Below are 23,953 nucleotides of genomic sequence, written 5' to 3'. Positions count from 1 at the left end.
CATAAATTTAAAATGTCAAATTACACACATATGGAGGAACAAATGATTTGAGTTTCAGTTCTGATTCTTGCTTTGTCCTCACCTAAAAACAAATGAAAAAATAATTGAAGCTTTTGTAGCATTTTCCAGTTACTTTTAACCTGTTTTGCAAAAGTTATATATCTGTGATATAAAAGTCACATCAAACAGTTGGTACTAAAGCTGGTAATAAGCTAGATTCTAGAAAAGGTTAGAATATATCCTACTTCTGTTCAGTGTACTAAACATAATTGAAACTCTATGTTATTTAACAACAGTAATTATGGCTCTCACTTGCATGGACTTACTATGTGCCAGGCCCTATTCTAAATGCTTTACACTTACATATAAAGCTCAGTTAATCCTCACAGTTCCATGTGATAGGCATACATATTGTCTGTATGAGGCACAGATGAGAATGAGGCAAAGAGAGGTTAAGTATCTTGCCTAAGATTTTAGAAATAGGAAGTTTCCAAGTTGGGAGGCAAAGCCAGGTAATCTAGTTCCAAAATCTAACTTTGTAAACTTTACTTCTTAAATGTTAGACCCACAGAGTTAATTTGTTACTTGTTTATTCATTCAACAATTACGGAAGGCATACTATGTGTTAGGTAGTGTTCTACAGGGGATGGTAAACAATGTGAAATCCCTGCTCTCATGTAGCTTATATTCTACTTGGAGAGCAGATGTTAAAATAAACATGATTTAAGGTAGTGATATGTGTTTTATGAAAATAAAATGGAGTGATGTAATACAGAGTAGTTCAGAGAAAGAATATCTGAAAATTAGGTGGTCAGGGAAGGCCTTTTAAAAAAAAAAATACAATAATTGAACTGAGAACTGAATTATGAAAAAAAGAAGCAATCTATTTGAAAATCTGGAGAAGTGATTTCCAGGCAGGTACAAAGATGATGAAATAGATGTGAGTTTGGCTTCATGTGAGGACCAAAGGAAGATTTTTGTGGCTAAAATGTAGAACCAAGAAGAAAATAGTAGTAGATGAAATCTGAGAGCCAGCCTGTTCCTGAGACTCGTCTTATCTTTTGCATAGCCACTGTAAGACTCCTGGTTACAATTCCTGTCTCTGGTTTCTTAAGGCTCTCATCATGTTATCTTCTGCTCAAAAACTACAAAGTTTCAGGAAAAAAAAAACATCCAAATTCATTAACCTGGCATTCAAGACCTTCAACAACCTACCTTTACAATTGTCTACTATTCCCTCTCACACAATCAATGCTCCAGTAAAAACTGAACCACTCACTTTTCTGTAGTTGCCTGCTTAGCCACTTCCATGCTCATTCTGCTTTCTCTACTCAGAAAGCTTCTCCCACCCAACATTTTTGCAAGATCAAATATTTATCTGTCAAAATCCAAACTGATGACCACTTCTTTCCTAAAGTTATCCATTTCACCTCTTCTCTTTCTGGAAGCAATCTCTTTTTCTTCTAAATACAGAGAATCAGTTCAGTTCAGTTCAGTCGCTCAGTCGTGTCCCACTCTTTTTGACCCCATGGACTGCAACATGCCAGACCTCCCTGTCCATCACCAACTCCCAGAGTTTACTCAAACTCATGTCCATTGAGTCAGTGATGCCAACCAACCATCTCATCCTCTGTGGTCCCCTTCTACTTCCACATTTAATCTTTCCCAGCTTCAGGGTTTTTTCAGATGAGTCACTTCACATCAGGTGACCAAAGTATTGGAGTGTCAGCTGCAGCATCAGTTCCTCCAATGAATATTCAGGACTGATCTGGGGCTTTCATGGTGGCTCAGATGTTAAAGCATCTGCCTGCAATGCGGGAGAGATCCATGTTCGATCCCTGGGTTAGGAAGATCCCCAGATAAGGAAATGACAACCCGCTCCAGTATTCTTGCCTGCAGAATTCCATGGACAGAGGACCCTGGTGAGCTACAGGCATGGGGTCGCAAAGAGTGGGACACAACTGACTGACTTCACTTTCTTTGTCTTTCTTTTTTCCTTTAGGATGGACTGGTTGGACCTCTTTGCATTCCAAGGGACTCTCAAGAATCTTCTCCAACACCGCAGTTCAAAAGCATCAATTCTTTGGCATTCAGCTTTCTTTATGGTCCACTCTCACATCCATATATGTCTATTGGAAAAACCATAGCTTTGACTAGATGGACCTTTGTTGGCAAAGTAACATCTCTGCTTTTTAATATGCTGTCTAGGTAGGTCATAACTTTTCTTCCAAGGAGCAAGTATCCTTTAATTTCAAGGCTGCAGTCACCATCTGCAGTGATTTTGGAGCCCCCCAAAATAAAGCCTGTCACTGTTTTCACTGTTTCACTATCTATTTGCCATGAAGTGATGGGACCAGATGCCATGATCTTAGTTTTCTGAGTATTGAGTTTTACGCCAACATTTTTACTCTCCTCTTTCACTTTCATCAAGAGGCTGTTTAGTTCCTCTTTGCTTTCAACCATAAGGGTGGTGTCATCTGTATATCTGAGGTTATTGATATTTCTCCCAGCTTGTGATTTCAGTTTGTGCTTCATCCAGCCCAGCATTTCTCATGATGTACTCTGCATATAAGTTAAATAAGCAGGGCGACAATATACAGCCTTGACATACTCCTTTCCTGATTTGGAACCAGTCTGTTGTTCCATGTTCAGTTCTAACTGTTGCTTCCACCTGCATACAGATTTCTCAAGGGGCAAGTCAGGTGGTCTGGTATTCCCATCTCTTTAAGAATTTTCCACACTTTGTTGTGATCTTCACAGTCAAAGGCTTTGGCATAATCAATAAAACAGAAGTAGATGTTTTTGTGGAACTCTCTTGCTTCTAGAGTTTTGCCAAGAGAACACACTGGTCATAACAAACACCTTCTTCCAACAACATATGAGAAGACTCTACACATGGACATCACCAGATGGCCATAACTGAAATCGGATTTATTATATTCTTTGCAACCAAAGATGGAGAAGCTCTCAATACAGTCAGCAAAAACAAGACTGGGAGCTGACTGTGGCTCAGATCATGAACTCCTTATTGCCAAATTCAGATTGAAATTGAAGAAAGTAGGGAAAACCACTAGACCATTCAAGTATGACCTAAATCAAATCCCTTATAATTATACAGTGGAAGTGAGAAATAGATTCAAGGGATTAGATCTGATAGAGAGCCTGAAGAATAGCAAGGAGAGATAAGAAAGCCTTCCTCAGTGATCAATGCAAATAGAGGAAAACAAAAGAATGGGAAAGACTAGAGATCTCTTCAAGAAAATTAGAGACACCAAGGGAACATTTCATGCAAAGATGAGCACAATAAAGGACAGAAATGGTATGGACCCAACAGAAGCAGAGGATATTAGAAAGAAGTGGCAAGAATACACAGAACTGTACAAAAAAGATCTTCATGACCCAGATAATCACGATTGTGTGATCACTCACCTAGAGGCAGACATCCTGGAATGCAAAGTCAAGTGGGCCTTAGGAAGCATCACTATGAACAAAGCTAGTGAAGGTGATGGAATTCCAGTTGAGCTATTTCAAATCCTAAAAGATGATGCTGTGAAATTGCTGCACTAAATATGCCAGCAAATTTGGAAAACTCAGCAGTGACCACAGGACTGGGAAAGGTCAGTTTCATTCCAATCCCAAAGAAAGGCAATGCCAGAGGATGCTCAAACTACCTCACAATTGCATTCATCTGAGACACTAGCAAAATAATGCTCAAAATTCTCCAAGCCAGGCCTCAATAGTACGTGAACCGTGAACTTCCAGATGTTCAAGCTGGATTTAGAAAAGGCAGAGGAACCAGAGATCAAATTGTCGACATCCGTTGGATCATCGAAATATACAGAATATGCTGTTTTAATTATTTGTGTATTTTGTCTTCCCACTACACTGAATATTCTTTAAGGGAAAAATCTATGTCCAGTTCTTTTTATTCTCTCATTTTGTATAGAGAAAAACATCAATAACTATTTGTTGAAAATAATAAATTATTAGAAACAGTTTAGAATTTGATTTTAATTATTGTTAGATCACTTCCAATTTAGGATTCTGTAGTTGATATTTAGTAATTTTAAATATCATGAAAAAGAAAAAAAGTAATTCTTTTTCTTCCAAGATTAACGGAAACTAACTTAATGATCAGTAAATTAATATTCTGTGTATGGAACAGAACTCTATGACAAAATGTTCAAATCTAGTAGATAAGCCCAAGAATTCCAATAGCAAATTCCTCTACAGTACTACTTTGGGGGGATGTTTATTTTTTCCATTATCACTCATTATTTAATTTTTTTCAGTAAACATTTAAATGCCTGTAAGTGCTAAAACCCTTGTTAGGCACTCATAAATAAAATAGTGAATAAGGTCTTTGCTCACAGGGAGCTACAGTCTAGGCAGAGTTAAATGTTAAACAAATAACCACATAAACAAATACATAATAATGATATGTTTAAACTAGAGTAGAATAGGAATAAACTGCATTTTAGAGTTTCAATTCAGTTCAGTCATTCAGTCCTGTCCAACTTTTGCGACCCCACAGACTGCAGCACACCAGACTTCCATGTCCATCACCAACTCCCGGAGCTTGTTCAAACTCACATCCATCACGTTGGTGATGCCATCCAACCATCTCATCCTCTGCCATCCCCTTCTACTGCCTTCAATCTCTTCCCAGCATTAGAGTCTTTTCTAAAGAGTCAGTTTTTCACATCAGGTGGCCAAAGTATTGGAGCTTAAGCTTTATCATCAGTCCTTCCAAATGAATATGCAGGAATGATTTCCTTTAGGATTGACTGGTTTGATCTCCTTGCAGTCCAAGGGACTCTCAAGAGTCTTCTCCAACACCACAGTTCAAAAGCATCAATTCTTCAGTGCTCAGCTTTCTTTATGGTCCAACTCTCACATCCATACATGACTACTGGAAAAACCATAGCTTTGACTAGATGGACCTTTGTTGGCAAAGTAATGTCTCTGCTTTTAAATATGCAGTCTAGGTTGGTCATAACTTTTCTTCCAAGGAACAAGCTTCTTTTAATGTCAAGGCTGCAGACACCATCAGCAGTGATTTTGGTGTCCAAGAAAATAAAGTCCGTCACTGTTTCTGTTGTTTCCCCATCTACTTGACGTGAAGTGATGGACTGGATGCCATGATCTTTATTTTTTGAATGCTGAGTTTTAAGCCAGCTTTTTCACTCTCCTCTTTCACCTTCATCAGAGGCTGTTTAATTCCTCCTTGCTTTCTGCCATAAGGGTGGTGTTATATGTGTATCTGAGATTATTGCTATTTCTCTGGGCAAACTTGATTCCCACTTGTGCTTCATCCAGCCCTGCATTTCACATGAAGTACTTAGCATATAAGTTAAATAAGCAGGGTGACAACATACAGCCTTGACATACTCCTTTCCCAATTTGGAACCAGTTTGTTGTTACATGTCAGGTTCTAACTGTTGCTTCTTGATCTGCATACAGATTTCTCAGGAGGCAGGTTAGGTGGTCTGGTATTCCCATCTCTTTGAGAATTTTCCACATTTTGTTGTGATCCACAACAGTCAAAGGCTTTAGCTAGTTAGTGAAACAGAAGTAGATGTTTTTCTGGAATTCTTTTGCTTTTTCTATTATCCAATGTATGTTGGCAATTTAATCTCGGGTTCCTCTGCCTTTTCTAAATCCTGCTTGAACATCTGGAAGCTCTTGGTTCACGTACTGTTGAGGCCTAGCTTGGAGCATTTTGAGCATTACTTTGCTAATATGTGAGATGAATGCAACTGTGTGGTAGTTTTAACAATTTTTATCATTGCCTTTCTTTGGGATTGGAATGAAAACTGACTTTTTCCAGTCGTGTGACCAGTGCTGAATTTTCCAAATTTGCCGGTATATTGAATGCAGCACTTCAACAGCATCTTTTAGGATTTGAAATAACTCAGCTGAAATTCCATCACCTCCATTAACTTTGTTCGTAGTAATGCTTCTTAAGGCCCACTTGACTTCACACTCCAGTATGTCTCGCGCTGGGCGAGTGATCACACCATCATGGTTATCTGCGTCATTAAGATCTTTTTTTGTATATTTTGTGTAATCTTGCCACCCCTTTTTAATATCTTCTGCTTCTGTTAGGTCCATAACATTTCTGTCCTTTATTGAGCCCATCTTTGCATGAAATGTTGCCTTGGTATCTCTAATTTTCTTGAAGAGAGCGCTAGTCTTTCCCATCCTATTGTTTTCCTCTATTTTTTTACATTGATCACTTAGGAGGGCTTTCTTATCTTATCCTTGCTATTCTTTGGAACTCTGAATTCAGATGGGTATATCTTTCCTTTTATCCTTTGCTTTCCCTTCTCTTCTCAGCTATTTTTAAGGCCTCCTCAGACAACTCTTACCTTTTTGTATTTTTTTTTCTTGGGGATGGTTTTGATCACCACCTTCTTACAATGTTACAAACCTCTGTCCATAGTTCTTCAGGCACTCTATCAGATCTAATCCCTTTAATCCATTTGTCACTTCCATTGTATAATTGTAAGGGATTTGATTTAGGTCATACCTGAATGGTCTAGTGGTTTTCCCTACTTTCTTCAGTTTCAGTCTGAATTTGGTAATAAGGAGCTCATGATCTGAACCATAGTCAGCTCCAGGTCTTGTTTTTGCTGACTGTATAGAGCTTCTCCATCTTTGGCTGCAAAGAACATAATCAACCTGATTTCAGTATTGACCGTCTAGGGATGTCCATGTGTAGTATCGTCTTCTGTGTTGTTGGAAGAGGGTGTTTGCTATGACTTGTGCGTTCTCTTGGCAAAACTCTGTCAGCCTTTGCCCTGCTTCATTTTGTACTCCAAAGCCAGATTTGCCTGTTACTCTACGTACCTCTTGACTTCCTACTTTTTCACTCTAGTTGCCTATGATGAAAAAGACCTTTTTCTGGGTGTTAGTTCAATAAGGTTTTTAGGTCATCATAGAACCATCCAACTTCAGCTCCTTCAGCATTAGTGGTTGGGGCATAGACTTGGATTGCTGTGATATTGGTTTCCCTTGAAAATGAAAAGAGATCATCCTTTTGTTTTTGAGATTGCACCCAAGTACTGCATTTCTGACTCTTGTTGACTGTGAGGCCTATTCCATTTCTTCTAAGGGATTCTTGTCTACTTAAGAGTTTAAATAGGGAAAGTCTTGATTAGAGAAATAAACCTTACATAAATATGAGAAACCAGAAACTTTGAGATCTAATGGTTTGCTGGACTGAGATTTCAGCTAGGAAAACTCTCTATTTAGAAAATCCTGCCCCTGAAGCTACAAATAGGAGTGTTCAATTGAGAATAGCTGATTCCTGCCCCATCAAATACAGTATATTGGAGTCATTCCACATCAAAGAAGGCTAGCTGTGGCCTAACAAATGAGAATCCATTTTTTTCCCCACAAGTGCTCATTTAAAAATCTTCTAATGCTATTAAATTTAAAAATATATGATCACATTTAAAATTTGCCTTTATTTTCTCCCCAGGGAAATTTACACACCAGTTCAGTTGCTTAGTCGTGTCCAACTCTCTGAGACCCTATGAATCGCAGCACGCCAGGAGTTCACCTGTCCATCACCAACTCCCAGAGTTCACTCAGACTCACGTCCATCGAGTCAGTGATGCCATCCAGCCATCTCATCCTCTGTCGTCCCCTTCTCCTCCTGTCCCCAATCCCTCCAAGCATCAGAGTCTTTTCCAATGAGTCATCTCTTCACATAAGGTGGCCAAAGTACTGGAGTTTTAGCTTTAGCATCATTCCTTCCAAAGAAATCCCAGGGCCCCATATTTTAGTGCACAGTAATATACCAGAAAGGCCCATCTTTTCTTGATGATTTGTGTGCTAAATGATATTTCCATTTTGTTATGATTGAGATTACATATTGCATAGTATATTAAGGAGTTGAGTTGATAAGCATTTAAGAAAGAAAATTTGTTAAAGTATGCTTTTCTTTAATCAAAAGGAAAAATTAAGAAAACTTACTACAGCTAGATTATTTCCAATGCATTTGAGAAATAAAAATTTCTCTGTGACAGCTTCTTCACCAAGGAACTCACTGAGACGCTCCCTCAGGTCTTGTAAAGTTAGGTGAGGAGATACTCTGAAATATCATGACATTGCCTTATAATGTAAAATAAAATGGGTTTCAGCTATAATAAAGATTCAAGAGCTTTAGTATTTTATCTCAAGTCCAAATACTAATTTAACATATCATATATTAACTTAATATATTGTGTTTCTACATTGCTTGGAACTTTGTAGGCTTGAAGGCTGTAAATATTTTTTTTTACAAAATGGTTAAAAGTCACTTAATCAATAAAATCATTAAAATTTTAAATTATCCAAATGTACAGTTTATAAAAGTCCTTTCTGTACTGAAAAGGACTTATTTTCTTTTCTCATCTACCTTCAGTTTCACTTTTCTCATCTACCTTCAGTTTTTTTATTAAAATAATACCATGCAATGATATTTATATAATATTATATGTATCTTAAAGAAGGATTTAGCCACGGATATTTATTTTGGAAGTCTGACAGTGTTAGCTAGTGCTTAAGACTTTCTTTGATGATCGAATGTCATCAGACTATACATCTTTGCTTATTGGGAACGCTTCATTCCTCAACATCTAAAATTTAAAGCTCTTGTTCTGAGTTCTTATTTTTCTAGACTTTTAGGGGAATATAATATAATTAACTCATTCAATTAACAAATATATATTGAGTTCCTCTTGTGTCAAATATTGTGTAGGGTTGAGAATAAGGCAATCAACAAAACAAATACTTTCGCCCTTATAGACCTTACAATCTAATGGTGGAAGTGAAAAAATTAACAAAGTAAGAAAAAATTTAATTCGTAAGACACTGCTAAGTACTATTTGTTGTTGTTGTTGTTGTTTAGTCGCTCAGTCCTAGCTGATTGTTTGTGACAGCATGGACCATAGTCTGCCAGGCTCCTCTGTCCGTGGGATTCTCCAGGCAAGAACACTAGAGTGGGTTGCCATTTATTTCTCTAGGGAATCTTTCCAATGCAGGGATCGAACCCATGTCTCCTGCATTGGCAGGCAGATTCTTTATCGCTGAGCTACCAGGGAAGCCCAGTACTATAGAGAAACGTAAAGCAGGTAAGGATGAGTATTCTGATGAGAGAAAATATAAACAAAAAAGTAATACTGGAGAAAAGAATGAAGGAGATAAGATAGCATATGTAAAGGCACAAAGAGCATTTTAGACAAAAGAAACAGCAAGTACAAGAGTTCTGAGGTAGGGCTATGTCTAATGTGTTTCAGAACACAAAGGAAGTTCGTGTGCTTGAAAAAAATGATGGGGAAGATTAGGAAGACTGAGGTGTCCCCAAGAGAAATAACAACAGGCAGTTATAACACATAGTATCATGTGTGTTTCTATGCATGTGAAAATATATATATGTTGTGTGTGTGCTCAGTGGCTTCAGTCGTATCCAACTCTTTGCATCCCAGTTGACAACGGCCCATCAGGCTCCTCTGTCCATGTGATTCTCCAGGCATGAATACTGGAGTGGGTTGCCCTGCCCTCCTGCAGGGGATCTTCCCGACCAAGGAATCAAATCCGCGTGCCTTACGTCTCCTGCATTGGCAGGCAGGTTCTTTACCACTAGCGCCACCTGGGAAGCCCATATATATGTTATATGTGTGTGTGTGTGTGTGTGTGTGTATATATATATATAGTGTTTTTATTTTTAAATAGTTAAGTGAAAAAGTCATTGTAGATATACTGGTTTAACCACTATTCACAGCTCTTCAGTAGGTTTCTAATTTCAGGTAAATACGGTCTTAATTCTCTTTGTGTATAGCCTGGTTACTACACAGATTAGTTATACTCTGTTTTCTAGGTGGCAGTGCTATGGCTAAGTGACATCTGTTCCTATGGCACTTTTTAACAGTTACATAGTGCTATTTATTGATAGTATTCATTAAGGCAGGGACTGGATCCATCACACGAACAAGATATTTTTCACTTACAATTTTTGAATTTCCACAAAGCATTTTTCTCTGCAGAAAAAAAAAGATCTCTTTTTCAGACACATTGTAATGTGACTACAAAATACTTGCCTTATAAAGCCAGCTGAAATGAATTTGTTAACAACTTCTATTGAAATGGTATTTAATTTATAATTCCATGATCCTTCAGGGACATAAAAAACATGAAGTTCCACCAACTGAATAAATTGAGAATAAAGTCAGTTAAAATCATTTTAAAGTGAGAAAAATCAATTAATGTCCTATAGAATTTGAGTTTAATAAACATCATTGAAATAAACAAGATATATATGTATCCTTCTGAACAAACACATACCAAAAAATAAAACGAAGAGCCTGAAATACGCTAAGTTGGCTACTAGGCACTGGAGCACATTTTCCCTTGGAAACAATGTCCTAGATGTGGTGCTAGATTTCCTTAACATATATATGACACACAAAACATTTGTGGCTTGCAGTAAGGACACTAGATTGCCAAGATCAGATTTCCTATTACCAACCAATGCCCCTTTCCCTGACCTCTACCTATATAGTTTAATTTGTGTGATTTTGTGGAATTCTTATTCTATATATATATATATATATATAGTCCTTATTCTATATATATATAGAATCCTTATTTTATATATATATGTGTGTGTGTGTGTGTGTGTGTGTGTGTATAGTCTCCCTAACACAGCTGTAATGATTGCTAGTTCTAACCTGCTGAAGTGTGAATACAGGGGTTTGGGCAATATTTTTGTTTACCAGAATTTGAGGAAGAACCTATTCCTGACCAGTGATGGAAAAGGAATGGTTGTTTCCACATAGGGCAGGTCTGTAAGCTTAGATTGTGTTTATATGTTGTCTGTGCTTATATGTATTATCATCTTTTCTATTGTTTTACGACCTCAATTAGAATTCATCCACTGAGAAGAATATTTAGATTTCCACAAAACAGTTATAGCAAATAAAGACTTTTACTTCAATGAAAGTTTGCTACTCATCCATATTAAAAGTCAAAGCATTTAAATGATTATATACTACAGTATAATGTATCTGAAAAAATGTTTTTTTAAATTTGAACTAAATATGACCTCACATTAATATTAGTGATTCTTATAGGAAATGAAAATGGCTCTTGAATGAGTAATTTGCCCAAGTTGTTTTTATAGACCAAGCATATTATCTGCATATTCTGATGTCAGAATATTAATTGACAGTTTAAGATGTCTGCATAGATTGAATAGTGAAGTTTCCTATATGCTGTATTTTGAATTTCAGGGCATTTAAAAGATTACTCTCAGCAAACGAAGCAACAGACAAAGAATTAATCTCAAAAATATACAAGCAACTACTGCAGCTCAATTCCAGAAAAATAAAAGACCCAATCAAAAAGTGGGCCAAAGAACTAAACAGACATTTCTCCAAAGATGACATACAGATGGCTAACAAACACATGAAAAGATGCTCAACATCACTCATTATCAGAGAAATGCAAATCAAAACCACAATGAGGTATCATTTCACGCCAGTCAGAATGGCTGCTATCCAAAAGTCTACAAGCAATAAATGCTGGAGAGGGTGTGGAGAAAAGGGAACCCTCTTACACTGTTGGTGGGAATGCAAACTAGTACAGCCACTATGGAGAACAGTGTGGAGATTCCTTAAAAAACTGGAAATAGAACTGCCATACGGCCCAGCAATCCCACTGCTGAGCATACGCACTGAGGAAACCAGAACGGAATGAGACACATATACCCCAGTGTTCATCGCAGCACTGTTTTTAATAGCCAGGACATGGAAGCAACCTAGATGTCCATCATCAGATGAATGGATAAGAAAGCTGTGGTACATATACACAATGGAATATTACTCAGCTGTTAAAAAGAATACATTTGAATCAGTTCTAATGAGGTAGATGAAACTGGAGCCTATTATAGAGAGAGAAGTAAGCCAGAAAGAAAAACACCAATACAGTACACTAACGCATACATATGGAATTTAGAAAGAAGGTAACAATAACCCTGCATGCGAGACAGTAGAAGAGACACAGATGTATTGAACAGTCTTTTGGACTCTGTGGGAGAGGGCGAGGGCAAGATGATATGGGAGAATGGCACTGAAACATGTAAAATATCATATGTGAAACGAATCGCCAGTCCAGGTTTGATGCATGATACAGGGTGCTTGGGGCTGGTGCACTGGGATGACCCAAAGGGATGGGATGCGGAGGGAGGCAGGAGGGGGATTCAGGATGGGGAACACATGTATACTCATGGCGGATTCAAGTCAATGTATGGCAAAACCAATACAATATTGTAAAGTAAAATAAATAAATTAATTTAAAAATAAATAAATAAAAGATTACTCTCTGGTTATACCATCCTATTAACAGCTAAAAGCTATACTATGTACTAATACTACAATAGTAAATATTAAAGCTATACTAATAAATATTTATAAAACTTTCAGAAATCTAAAGTAAATATGGCCTTATCATTTATATGAATATATCAATATTTTATAGGAGAAAAATATTTCTTGAACTAAACATTTTATTCCACTTTCATAAACCAAGTGATTACTTCAATATTTTTATAACAATTCATGAATTATAATTCAAAGTGTTTGTATATACTTTCATTCCATAATTGAATGAGGAGGCAACATAAAGAAAAAGTAATTATAATAATAAAACATTTCCTGGCCTTTGAAACATTTTGTGAAGTAAATTAATTTATGGAGAATTTTAATTTATTCATTCATTCAACAAACATACCTACTATGTGGAAGTACTGTTCTAGGCACTGAGTATGTAGTGAGTAAAACAAAGATCCATGCCTGCATGCAGCTGATATTTTAATGAGGTATCAGGACAAGAAGGGTGAGGCAAGTGAAGCACTCACCTCAGGTACAAAATTTAAAGTGGCACCAAAGCCTCAATCATCAAGGTAAATAATATTTAAAGATCTATTCAATGCAAACAATTCATGATGAACAAAATATTATAAATTTAAAGATAGAATGGTACTATTATAGCCTGAGTAGAAAAAAACAAAGCGAACTGCTATATACAGGCTTTTAAAAAAATACATTTCTTAATGGCTAACTTTTTCCAGAACATATTTGAAAAAATATTGAAAATTCTGCAAGCCTGTATTAAAACTCAGGACATTACTTTAAGGTTAAACATTCTATTTATATAAAAACTCAACTTTATTGTAATTTTACTTTCCTGGCTTTAATGGAAGTAAACTTATCAATAATATTCTCATTAAAACTATTAACTATTTAAAAATACATTATAGCACAGGAAACTATACTGAATATGTAATAACTTATAAGGGAAAAGAATCTGAAAAAGAATATATATATACACACATGTATAACTGAATTGCTGTGCTGTGGCTTCCCTGATGACTCAGAGGGTAATGAATCTGCCTGCAATGCAGGAGACCTAGGTTCCATCCCTGGGTTCAGAAGATCCCCTGGAGAAAGGAACAGCTAACCACTCCAGTATTCTGGTCTGGAGAATTCCATGGACTGTATAGTACATGGGGTTGAAAAGAGCTGGACACGGCTGAGTGACTTTCACTTTCATACCTAAAACTTACCTGTGGAGTGCTCAGTTGCTGAGTCGTGTCCAACTCTTTGGGACCCCATGGACTGTGTGGCCTGTCAGGGTTCTCTGTCCACAAAATTTCTCAGGCAAGAATACTGGAGTGATTTGCCATCTCCTATTCCAGGGTTTCTTCCTGACCCAGGGATCAAACCTGCATCTCTCGCACTGGCAGGCAGACCCTTTAACACTGAGCCACCTGGGAAGCCCATCTTAAACATATACTATATTGCATATCACTATGATTAAAAATTTTTTTAAATAAGTGAAAATAAAAATAACTATTCTACAATAAATAAATATGTAAAGTAAAAATACATTAAAAGATATACAGAGGGATATATATTTTGCCTTTTGCCTCTGGCTCCAAAATGGCTAGGCATAGAATTATTGGATCCTGTTTCTATTTAAAATGTTGATATCTTGTTCATCAATGGTTTTTCCATTAACTTTTCATTTTAGAAATCTTTTATTATTTATTTTAATTACTTAATTTTGGGGGTGCCTCTTTAAGTTTTGCACCAAAGACAACTGACTCCTTTGCCTCAGACTAGTCTCAGCCTTGTGAGGGACACAGACAATAAACATTAAGTATAAAACACTGGTAAGTGATATAGAAAATTAGAAAGTGAACATCCCTGGTCAAAAAGAATAAGTAGAGCGGGGCAAAAAAAAAATAAAGGGAATATAAAAGAGGGAGTAATTTTCAGTTTTAAATGGAATAATCCAAATACACATCTAAGAAAACTAACAGTTCCTTAATGTCAACTGATATCTAGTCCATATTCAAATTTCCCCTATTGTCCAACTGTCCTTAGAATGGTCTTCCAATCTAGAATCCAATCAAGGATAACATATGCATTTGATTGTCATATCTTTTTTATTTTAATTGAAATAATTTTGTGTTAGTTTCAGGTATACAGCAAAGTGATTCAGCTATTTTCTTTCAGATTAAATTCATCTCACATGCTAGCAAAGTAATGCTCAAAGTTCTCCAAGCCAGGCTTCAACAGTACGTGAATCGTGAACTTCCAGATGTTCAAGCTGGATTTAGAAAAGGCAGAGGAACCAGAGATCAAATTGCCAACATCCGCTGGATCACTGAAAAAGTAAGAGAATTCCAGAAAAACATCTACTTCTGCTTTATTGACTACACCAAAGCCTTTGACTGTGTGGATCACAACAAAGTGTGGACAATTCTGAAAGAGACTGGAATACCAGACCACCTGACCTGCCTCTTGAGAAATCTGTACACAGGTCAAGAAGCAACAGTTAGAACTGAACATGGAACAGACTGGCTCCAAATCAAGAAAGGTGTACGGTCAAGGCTATATATTGTCACCCTGCTTATTTAACTTATATGCAGAGTACATCATGAGAAATGCAGGGCTGGATGAAGCACAAGCTGAAATCACAAGCTGGGAGAAATATCAATAACTTCAGATATACAGATAACACCACTCTGCCACTCTATGGCAGAAAGCAAAGAAGAACTAAAGAGCCTCTTGATGAAAGTGAAAGAGGAAAGTGAAAAAGTTGGCTTAAAACTCAACATTCAGAAAACAAAGATCATGGCATCTGGTCCCGTCACTTCATGGCAAATAGATGGGAAAACAATGGAAGCAGTGGCAGACTTTATTTTTAGGGGCTCCAAAATCTCTGCAGATGGTGACGGCAGCCATGAAATAAAAAGACACTTGCTCCTTGGAAGAAAAGCTATAACCAAACTAGACAGCATATAAAAAAGCAGGGACATTACTTTACCAACAAGGGTCTGTCTAATCAAAGCTGAACTGCAGTGTTGGAGAAGACTCTTGAGAGTCCCTTGGACTGCAAGGAGATCCAACCAGTCCATCCTAAGGAAATCAGTCCTGAATATTCATTGGAAGGACTGATGTTGAAGATGAAACTCCAATATTTTGGCCACCTGATGTGAAGAGCTGACTCATTTAAAAAGATCCTGATGCTGGGAAAGATTGAAGGCAGGAGGAGAAGGGGATGACAGAGGATGAGATGGCTGGATGGCATCACTGACTTGATGGATGTGAGTCTGAGTGAACTCCAGGAGCTGGTGATAGACAGGGAGGCCTGGTATGCTGCAGTCCATGGGGTCGCAAAGAGTTAGACACGACTGAGTGACTGAACTGAACTGAGCATCCAAGAAGTGAAGTTTGGTAAGGCATTAAGTACGACTCCAAGGTGTTTGGCCTCAGATATTAGAAAGATGGATTTGCCATAAACTGAAACGAGTAAGGTCATGGTTAGTACAGGTTTGGGTTGCAGGGAGAAGTATAGTTGTTTCAAACATGTTGAGTTTCTGTTGTCTATTGGTCATCCAAGTGGAGATTTCAAGTAGGCAGTTGACAACATCAGTCTGGAGTTCGGGAAAGAGGGTTGGGATGGGGATATAAATTTGTGAATACGTAGCATAATGTTGGTATTTAAAACTACTAGATTGGATAAAGATCACAATGAGTGTAAACAGAGAAGAGAACAAAAAGCTCACTCCTGAAATTCTCCAGTATCAAGAGATCAGGAAGAACAAAAACACCTAAAAGAGAAGACAGAACAGGGACTTCCTTGGTAGTCTAGTACTAAGACTCTGTTCTACCAATGCAGGGGGCCCGGGTTCGATCTCTAGTCAGGGAAATAGATCCCATATGCTGCAACTGAAGATCCTGCATGCCTCAAGTACAGATCCCATGTGCTGCAACTAAGACTCGATGCAGCCAAACATATAAATATTTTTTAAAAGAAGACTGAGATTAAATATTGCTGTAAAGAGCAATATTGCATAGGAACCTGGAATGTCAGGTCCACGAATCAAGGCAAATTGGAAGTGGTCAAACAAGAGATGGCAAGAGTGAATGTCGACATTCTAGGAAACAGTGAACTCAAATGGACTGGAATGGGTGAATTTAACTCAGATGACCATTATATCTGCTACTGCAGGCAGGAATCCCTCAGAAGAAATGGAGTAGCCATCATGGTCAACAAAAGAGTCCGAAATGCAGTACTTGGATGCAATCTCAAAAACGACAGAATGATCTCTGATGGTTTCCAAGGCAAACCATTCAATATCACAGTAATTCAAGTCTATGCCTCAACCAGTAACGCTGAAGAAGCTGAAGTTGAACGGTTCTACGAAGACCTGCAAGACCTTTTAGAACTAACACCCAAAAAAGATGTCCTTTTCATTATAGGGGACTGGAATGCAAAAGTAGGAAGTCAAGAAACACCTGGAATAACAGGCAAATTTGGCCTTGGAATACAGAATGAAGTAGGGCAAAGGCTAATAGAGTTTTGCCAAGAAAATGCACTGGTCATAGCAAATAACCTCTTCCAACAACACAAGACTCTACACATGGACATCACCAGATGGTCAATACTGAAATCAGATTTATTATATTCTTTGCAGCCAAAGATGGAGAAGCTCTATACAGTCAACAAAAACAAGACCAAGAGCTGACTGTGGCTCAGATCATGAACTCCTTATTGCCAAATTTAGACTTAAATTGAAAAAAGTAGGGAAAACCACTAGACCATTCAGGTATGACCTAAATCAAATCCCTTATGATTATACAGCAGAAGTGAGAAATAGATTTAAGGGCCTAGATCTGATAGAGTGCCTGATGAACTATGGACTGAGGTTCGTGACATTGTACAGGAGACAGGGATCAAGAGAATCCCTGTGGAAAAGAAATGCAAAAAACCAAAATGGCTGTCTGGGGAGGCCTTACAAATAGCTGTGAAAAGAAGAGAAGCAAAAAGCAAAGGAGAAAAGGAAAGATATAAGCATCTGAATGTAGAGTTCCAAAGAATAGCAAGAAGAGATAAGAAAGCCTTCTTCAGCGATCAATGCAAAGAAATAGAGGAAAATAACAGAATGGGAAAGACTAGAGATCTCTTCAAGAAAATTAGAAATACCAGGGAACATTTTATGCAAAGATGGGCTCGATAAAGGACAGAAATGGTATGGACCTAACAGAAGCAGAAGATATTAAGAAGAGGTGGCAAGAATACACAGAAGACCTGTACAAAAAAGATCTTCACGACCCAGATAATCACGATGGTGTGATCACTCACCTAGAGCCAGACATCCTGGAATGTGAAGTCAAGTGGGCCTTAGAAAGTATCACTAACAAAGGAACAAAGGAACAAAGGAACAAAGCTAGTGGAGGTGATGGAATTCCAGTTGAGCTATTCCAAATCCTGAAAGATGATGCTGTGAAAGTGCTGCACTCAATATGCCAGCAAATTTGGAAAACTCAGCAGTGGCCACAGGACTGGAAAAGGTCAGTTTTCATTCCAATCCCAAAGAAAGGAAATGCCAAAGAATGCTCAAGCTACCGCACAATTGCACCCATCTCACATGCTAGTAAAGTAATGCTCAAAATTCTCCAAGCCAGGCTTCAGCAATACATGAACCGTGAAATTCCTGATGTTCAAGCTGGTTTTAGAAAAGGCAGAGGAATAGAGATCAAATTGCCAACACCTGCTGGATCATGGAAAAAGCAAGAGAGTTCCAGAAAAACATCTATTTCTGCTTTATTGACTATGCCAAAGCCTTTGACTGTGTGGATCACAATAAACTGTGGACAATTCTGAAAGAGATGGGAATACCAGACCACCTGACCTGCCTCTTGAGAAATATGTATGCAGGTCAGGAAGCAACAGTTAGAACTGGACATGGAACAACAGACTGGTTCCAAATAGGAAAAGGAGTACATCAAGGCTGTATATTGTCACTCTGCTTATTTAACTTACATGCAGAGTACATAATGAGAAATGCTGGACTGGAAGAAACACAAGCTGGAATCAAGATTGCCAGGAGAAATATCAATAACCTCAGATATGCAGATGACACCACCCTTATGGCAGAAAATGAAGAGGAACTAAAAAGCCTCTTGATGAAAGTGAAAGTGGAGAGTGAAAAAGTTGGCTTAAAGCTCAACGTTGAGAAAACGAAGATCATGGCATCTGGTCCCATCACTTCATGGGAAATAGATGGGGAAACAGTGGAAACAGTGTCAGACTTTATTTTTCTGGGCTCCAAAATCACTGCAGATGGTGATTGCAGCCATGAAATTAAAAGACGCTTACTCCTTGGAAGGAAAGTTATGACCAACCTAGATAGCATATTCAAAAGCAGAGATATTACTTTGCCAACAAAGGTCCGTCTAGTCAAGGCTATGGTTTTTCCTGTGGTCATGTATGGATGTGAGAGTTGGACTGTGAAGAAGGCTGAGTGCCGAAGAATTGATGCTTTTGAACTGTGGTATTGGAGAAGACTCTTGAGAGTCCCTTGGACTGCAAGGAGATCCAACCAGTCCATTCTGAAAGAGATCAGCCCTGGGATTTCTTTGGAAGGAATGATGCTAAAGCTGAAACTCCAGTAATTTGGCCAACTCATGCGAAGAGTTGACTCATTGGAAAAGACTCTGATGCTGGGAGGGATTGGGGGCAGGAGGAAAAGGGGACGACAGAGGATGAGATGGCTGGATGGCATCACTGACTCGATGGACGTGAGTCTGAGTGAACTCCGAGAGTTGATGATGGAAAGGGAGGCCTGGCATGCTGCGATTCATGGGGTCGCAAAGAGTCGGACATGACTGAGCGACTGAACTGAACTGAGAATGAATAACAAGGAATTATGTCAAAGAAGAGTGTGATCAATGGTGTCAATTATTGTGCACATACAGATCAAGTGTATGTGAGATAAGAATTAAACAATAGCTTTAGCAATGTAAAGGCGAACAGGGCAGTCGGTTTTGGTGGAGTAGAGGAGTGAAAACTTGTTTGGAGTTAATTTAAAGAAAAAAATGGGAAGAAGGTATTGGGGTTTGAGGAGGTATTAAATAGTTGTCTAAAATAGTGGAACAGAGAATAAGTGGGAGGTAGTCTTGTTGCCTCCTAGCAAAAAGTTCCACTTGAGATTCATGCTCATTAAAGTGAGAATAGTCCTTATGCTGGTATATTTTTCTCCAGCCATGTGCCAGTGTAGGTATACATGAGGAACAGAAGAAGATTAACCAGGGTTTTTGTTTTATCAAGGAGTACATTGAAATGAGAGGGGGTAATGAGTCAAAATTATGTGCAAGAATGATCAAGAATGCTCCATGATATTTAAGACAGCCAGAGAGGGTATCCTGAGAAGAGAAACAAAGAAACAAAAAAAGATTATAGGGTCAATGCACTGGAGGTACCAGTATAATTGGGGTCCTTAGAGATACAAGATCTGTAATCAAATAATGGGATACAGAAAATTGGGTTCACAGTGGAGTTAGTATCTAATACTTTATATAATCCATATTTTTGCTTTATCAAAACTTTTAAAAACCAATGGTAGGTAAGTGTTTCTTATATTTTAGTACAAAAAGATTCTCTTACCTCTGATGAAGAAGGTCGACTTGGATTCAGGGACATATTCACCAATGTCTGAATAGGGTAATTATCAGTTGGAATTTTGTAGGGTTTTTTAAAATTTTTTCTTCATTTAGTATTTAATAAAGGTTATAACAGATTTTTGGTTTGGCTTGCTTAAGTTATAGCATTCCACTCATTTCTGGTCTTTGATTCGTTCAAAAAGTAAACAGAAAAACAAAAAGGCTTTAAATTTGAATAGAGTCAAAATGAAAACTTTGAATAGAGTCAAAATGAAAACTTAGATAAGTATGCAATCTTATAATAATAATTTAAAACGATATACTACTGATAAGTAGGGCTGGTAAATGCAAAGAAAATCATATATCCCATACAACTAAGTGGTAAATTATTAATACAGTAGACTTGTGACTAGAACTCTTTTTACTAAATAATTCATTTCTCTCGGTCAAAAATTAAGGTTAAATATATATAGCTTTTTACATAAAGTAGAAATACACTTTTGAAAGTAGAAGGACTAAAACTATAAAAATGGCTGCCACAAAGAGTCAGACACAACTGAGAGACTTCACTTTCACTTTTCACTTTCATGCATTGGAGAAGGAAATGGAAACCCACTCCAGTATTCTTGCCTGGAGAATCCCAGGGATGGGGGAGCCTGGTGGGCTGCCGTCTATGGGGTCGCACAGAGTCAGACACGACCGACGTGAGTTAGCAGCAGTAGCAGCAGCTGTTCAGTCGCTCAGTCGTGTCTGACTCTTTGCAACCCCATGGACTGCAGCACAGTATGCTTCCATGTCTAACACCAACTCCCAGAGCTTTCTCAAACTCATGTCCATCGAGTCGGTGATGACATCTAACCATCTCGTCCTCTGTCATCCCCTTCTCCTCCTGCCTTCAATCTTTCCCAGTGTCAGGGTCTTTTCTAATGAGTCAGTTCTTTGCATCAGGTGGCCAAAGTACTGGAGCTTCAGCTTCAGCATCTGTCCTTCCAATGAATGTTAGGACTGATTTCCTTGAGGATTGACTGGTTTGATCTCCTTTCAGTCCAAGGGAATCTCAAGAGTCTTCTCTAATACCACAGTTTAAAAGCATCAATTCTTTGGTCCTCAGCTTTCTTCATGGTCCAACTCTCACATCCATACATGACTACTGGAAAAACCAAAGCTTTGACTATATGGACCTTTGCTGGCAAAGTAATGTCTCTGCTTTTTAATATGCTGTCTAGATTTGTCATAGCTTTTCTTCCAAGGAGCAAGTGTCTTTTAATATCATAGCTGCAGTCACTATCTGCAATGATTTTGGAGTCCTCCAAAATAAAGTCTGTCACTATTTCCATTATTTCCCCATCTATTTGCCATGAAGTGATGGGAGTGGATGCCAGGATCTCAGTTTTTTTTTTTTAAAGCCAGATTTTTTCACCCTCCTCTTTCACTTTCATCAATAGGCTATTTAGTTCCTCTTCACTTTCTGCCATAAGGGTGGTGAAAGTTGCATATCTGAGGTTATTAATATTTCTCCGGGCAATCTTGATTCCAGCTTTTGCTTCATCAAGCCCAGCATTTCGAATGATGTACTCTGCATATAGGGGCTTCCCTCGTGGCTCAGCTAGTAAAGAATCCGCCTGCAGTGCGGGAGACCTAGGTGTGATCCCTGGGTTGGGAAGATCCCCTGGAGAATGAAAAGGCTACCCATTCCAGTACTCTGGCCTAGAGAATTCCATGAACTGCAAAGTCTTTGGGGTCACAAAGAGTCAGACACAACTGAGCAACTTTCACTTTCACTCTGCATATAAGTTAAATAAACAGAGTAGCAATATACAGCCTTGACATATTCCTTTCCCAATTTGGAACCAGTCTGTTGTTCCATATATGGTTCTAACTGTTGCTTCTTGACCTGCATACAGATTTCTCAGGAGGCAGGTAAGGTGGTCTGGTATTGTCATCTCTTTAAGAATTTTCCACACTTTGTTGTGATCCACACAGTCAAAGGCTTTGGTGTAGTCAATAAAGCATAAGTAGATGTTTTTCTGGAACTCTCTTGCTTTTTCAATGATCCAACGGATGTTGGCAATTTGATCTCTGGTTCCTCTGCCTTTTCTAAAACCAGCTTGAACATCTGGAATTTCACAGTTCACGTACTGTTGAAGCTTAGCTTGGAGCATTTAGCATTTTGAGCATTACTTTGCTAGTGTGTGAGATGAGTGCAACTGTGTGGTAGTTTGAACATTCTTTGGCATTGCCTTTCTTTGGAATTGGAATGAAAACTGACCATTTCCAGTTCTGTGGCCATGGCTGAATTTTCCAAATTTGCTGGCATATTGAGGCAGCAGTTTCACAGTATCATCTTTTAGGATTTAAAATAACTCAGCTGGAATTCCATCACCTGCACTAACTTTGTTTGTAGTGATGCCTCCTAAAGTCCACTTAACGTCACATTCTAGGATGTCTGGCTCTCGGTGAGTGATCACACCACCATGGTTATCTGGGTCATTAAGATCTTTTTTGTATGGTCCTTCTCTGTATTGTTGCCACCTTTTCTTAGTACCTTCTGCTTCTGTTAGGTCCATACAGTTTATAGGTGTATGAGGCTTTCCCTGTGGCTCAGCAATAAAGAATCCACCTGCAATGCAGGAGACACAGGTTCAATTTCTGGGTTGGGAAGATCCCCTAAAGAAGGAAATGGAAACCCAGTACTCCAGTATTCTTGCCTGGGAAATCGCATGGACAGAGGAGCCTGGTGGGTTACAGTCTATAGGCTTGCAAAAGAGTGGGACACAACTTAGTGACTAAACTATACACACATACACACACACACACATACACACACACACATGTGGAAATTTATCAGTTAAGAATTAATGGTAATAATTTATAATAAATACAGCACATGGGTATTCATTAACTAGTATGCCAATTGGGAGACTAAAACTTTCATTTTTAGTGGATGCATTAAAATTTTGATATTTTAATTCAGAACTAATTTTTGATTAATTGAACTCAAGACAGAGCAATCAAGACCTGCTTTACTATTAATATTATCCTAAGGTAAACTGCCCTACTGTAATATCCCTTCTAAAGGAACAGCAAACAAGTCATGTGTTGAGCTACAATTTCCTCTGTCATTTCTGACTGGATCAACACTAAAGACAAATCTTGGCTGCCAGAGACAAAGTGACCTGATATGAAATGATGAACCCTTTAGGAATTAGAACTGGGAGAAGTGCTCAAGATTCAAGTATATAGTTAGTAGATACTGAAGCAAAAAGAATGTAGAAAGGGAAGTCCTGAAGTAGTATCATATTCATGAGGCAAGCCTATGTTATGAGAAAGCTGTAATTATTTGTAAAGCACAATAGGAAAAGAGATCAAGTCTAGAGACAATGACTAATTGAACTGGTAGTGAGATGCCAACGAAGAGATACATAGGTGATTCATGTTTATAGCTAAGCTCTAGAGAAGAGTAAAAATTTTTTTTGCCTTTGAGGTCCCTAACTTGTATCTGCTCCCAGTTTGGCCTATCAATGCAACAGTTCGTGTTTTTTGTTTTTTGTTTTTTTTTTTTTAATTTCTATGGGATAACTGTCTCCACTACTCTATGTTGATCTTTACAATTATCTCTTCATTGCTTGAGGTAACTTGAGTAAATGTTTTCTATCAAAGGCTTCATTAGCTTCTTTAGGTATGCTTAGAATTCGCAGTTGATCTTAACCAAATCACATTTCACATAGTTAACTCCTAACATAGTCTCTGGGGTTTTCAAATTATTTACCTATTATTAATTAGCTAATGAACAAAATAATGTCAATCCAACTAAAAAAAAGACAGTGGATAACCAAATGATAATAGAACACTAATCTTTCATTTATTGCATCCTTTTGCTTTATGATCCCTCGCCACCCCCGCCAGGAATGGAAAATTTGCTTTATCTTACATATTAAATCCCATCAACA

At 37.9% G+C, this 23,953-nt stretch overlaps 1 protein-coding gene across 1 annotated transcript in view; it reads right to left on the bottom strand.

Annotated features, from left to right (window-relative positions):
- The window catches only part of SPATA1 (spermatogenesis associated 1), a 53,622-nt gene extending 33,579 nt beyond the window's left edge, over positions 1-20,043 (bottom strand). Inside the window, 4 exon segments of the mRNA XM_086394051.1 lie at positions 29-82; positions 7,984-8,101; positions 10,089-10,195; positions 20,008-20,043. Coding sequence (XP_086250177.1) covers positions 29-82; positions 7,984-8,101; positions 10,089-10,195; positions 20,008-20,043 — 315 coding nt within the window.
- Positions 20,044-23,953: the final 3,910 nt, after the last annotated feature.

The sequence above is a fragment of the Bos grunniens genome, chromosome 3 (assembly GCF_055505025.1).
Source record: "Bos grunniens cultivar Pamir isolate PY7600 chromosome 3, Bosgru_T2T1.0, whole genome shotgun sequence".
In the NCBI taxonomy this organism is placed as follows: Eukaryota; Metazoa; Chordata; class Mammalia; order Artiodactyla; family Bovidae; genus Bos; species Bos grunniens.
The sequence above is the reverse complement of the archived record's forward strand: the minus strand, read 5'-3'. Positions and strand labels throughout refer to the sequence as shown.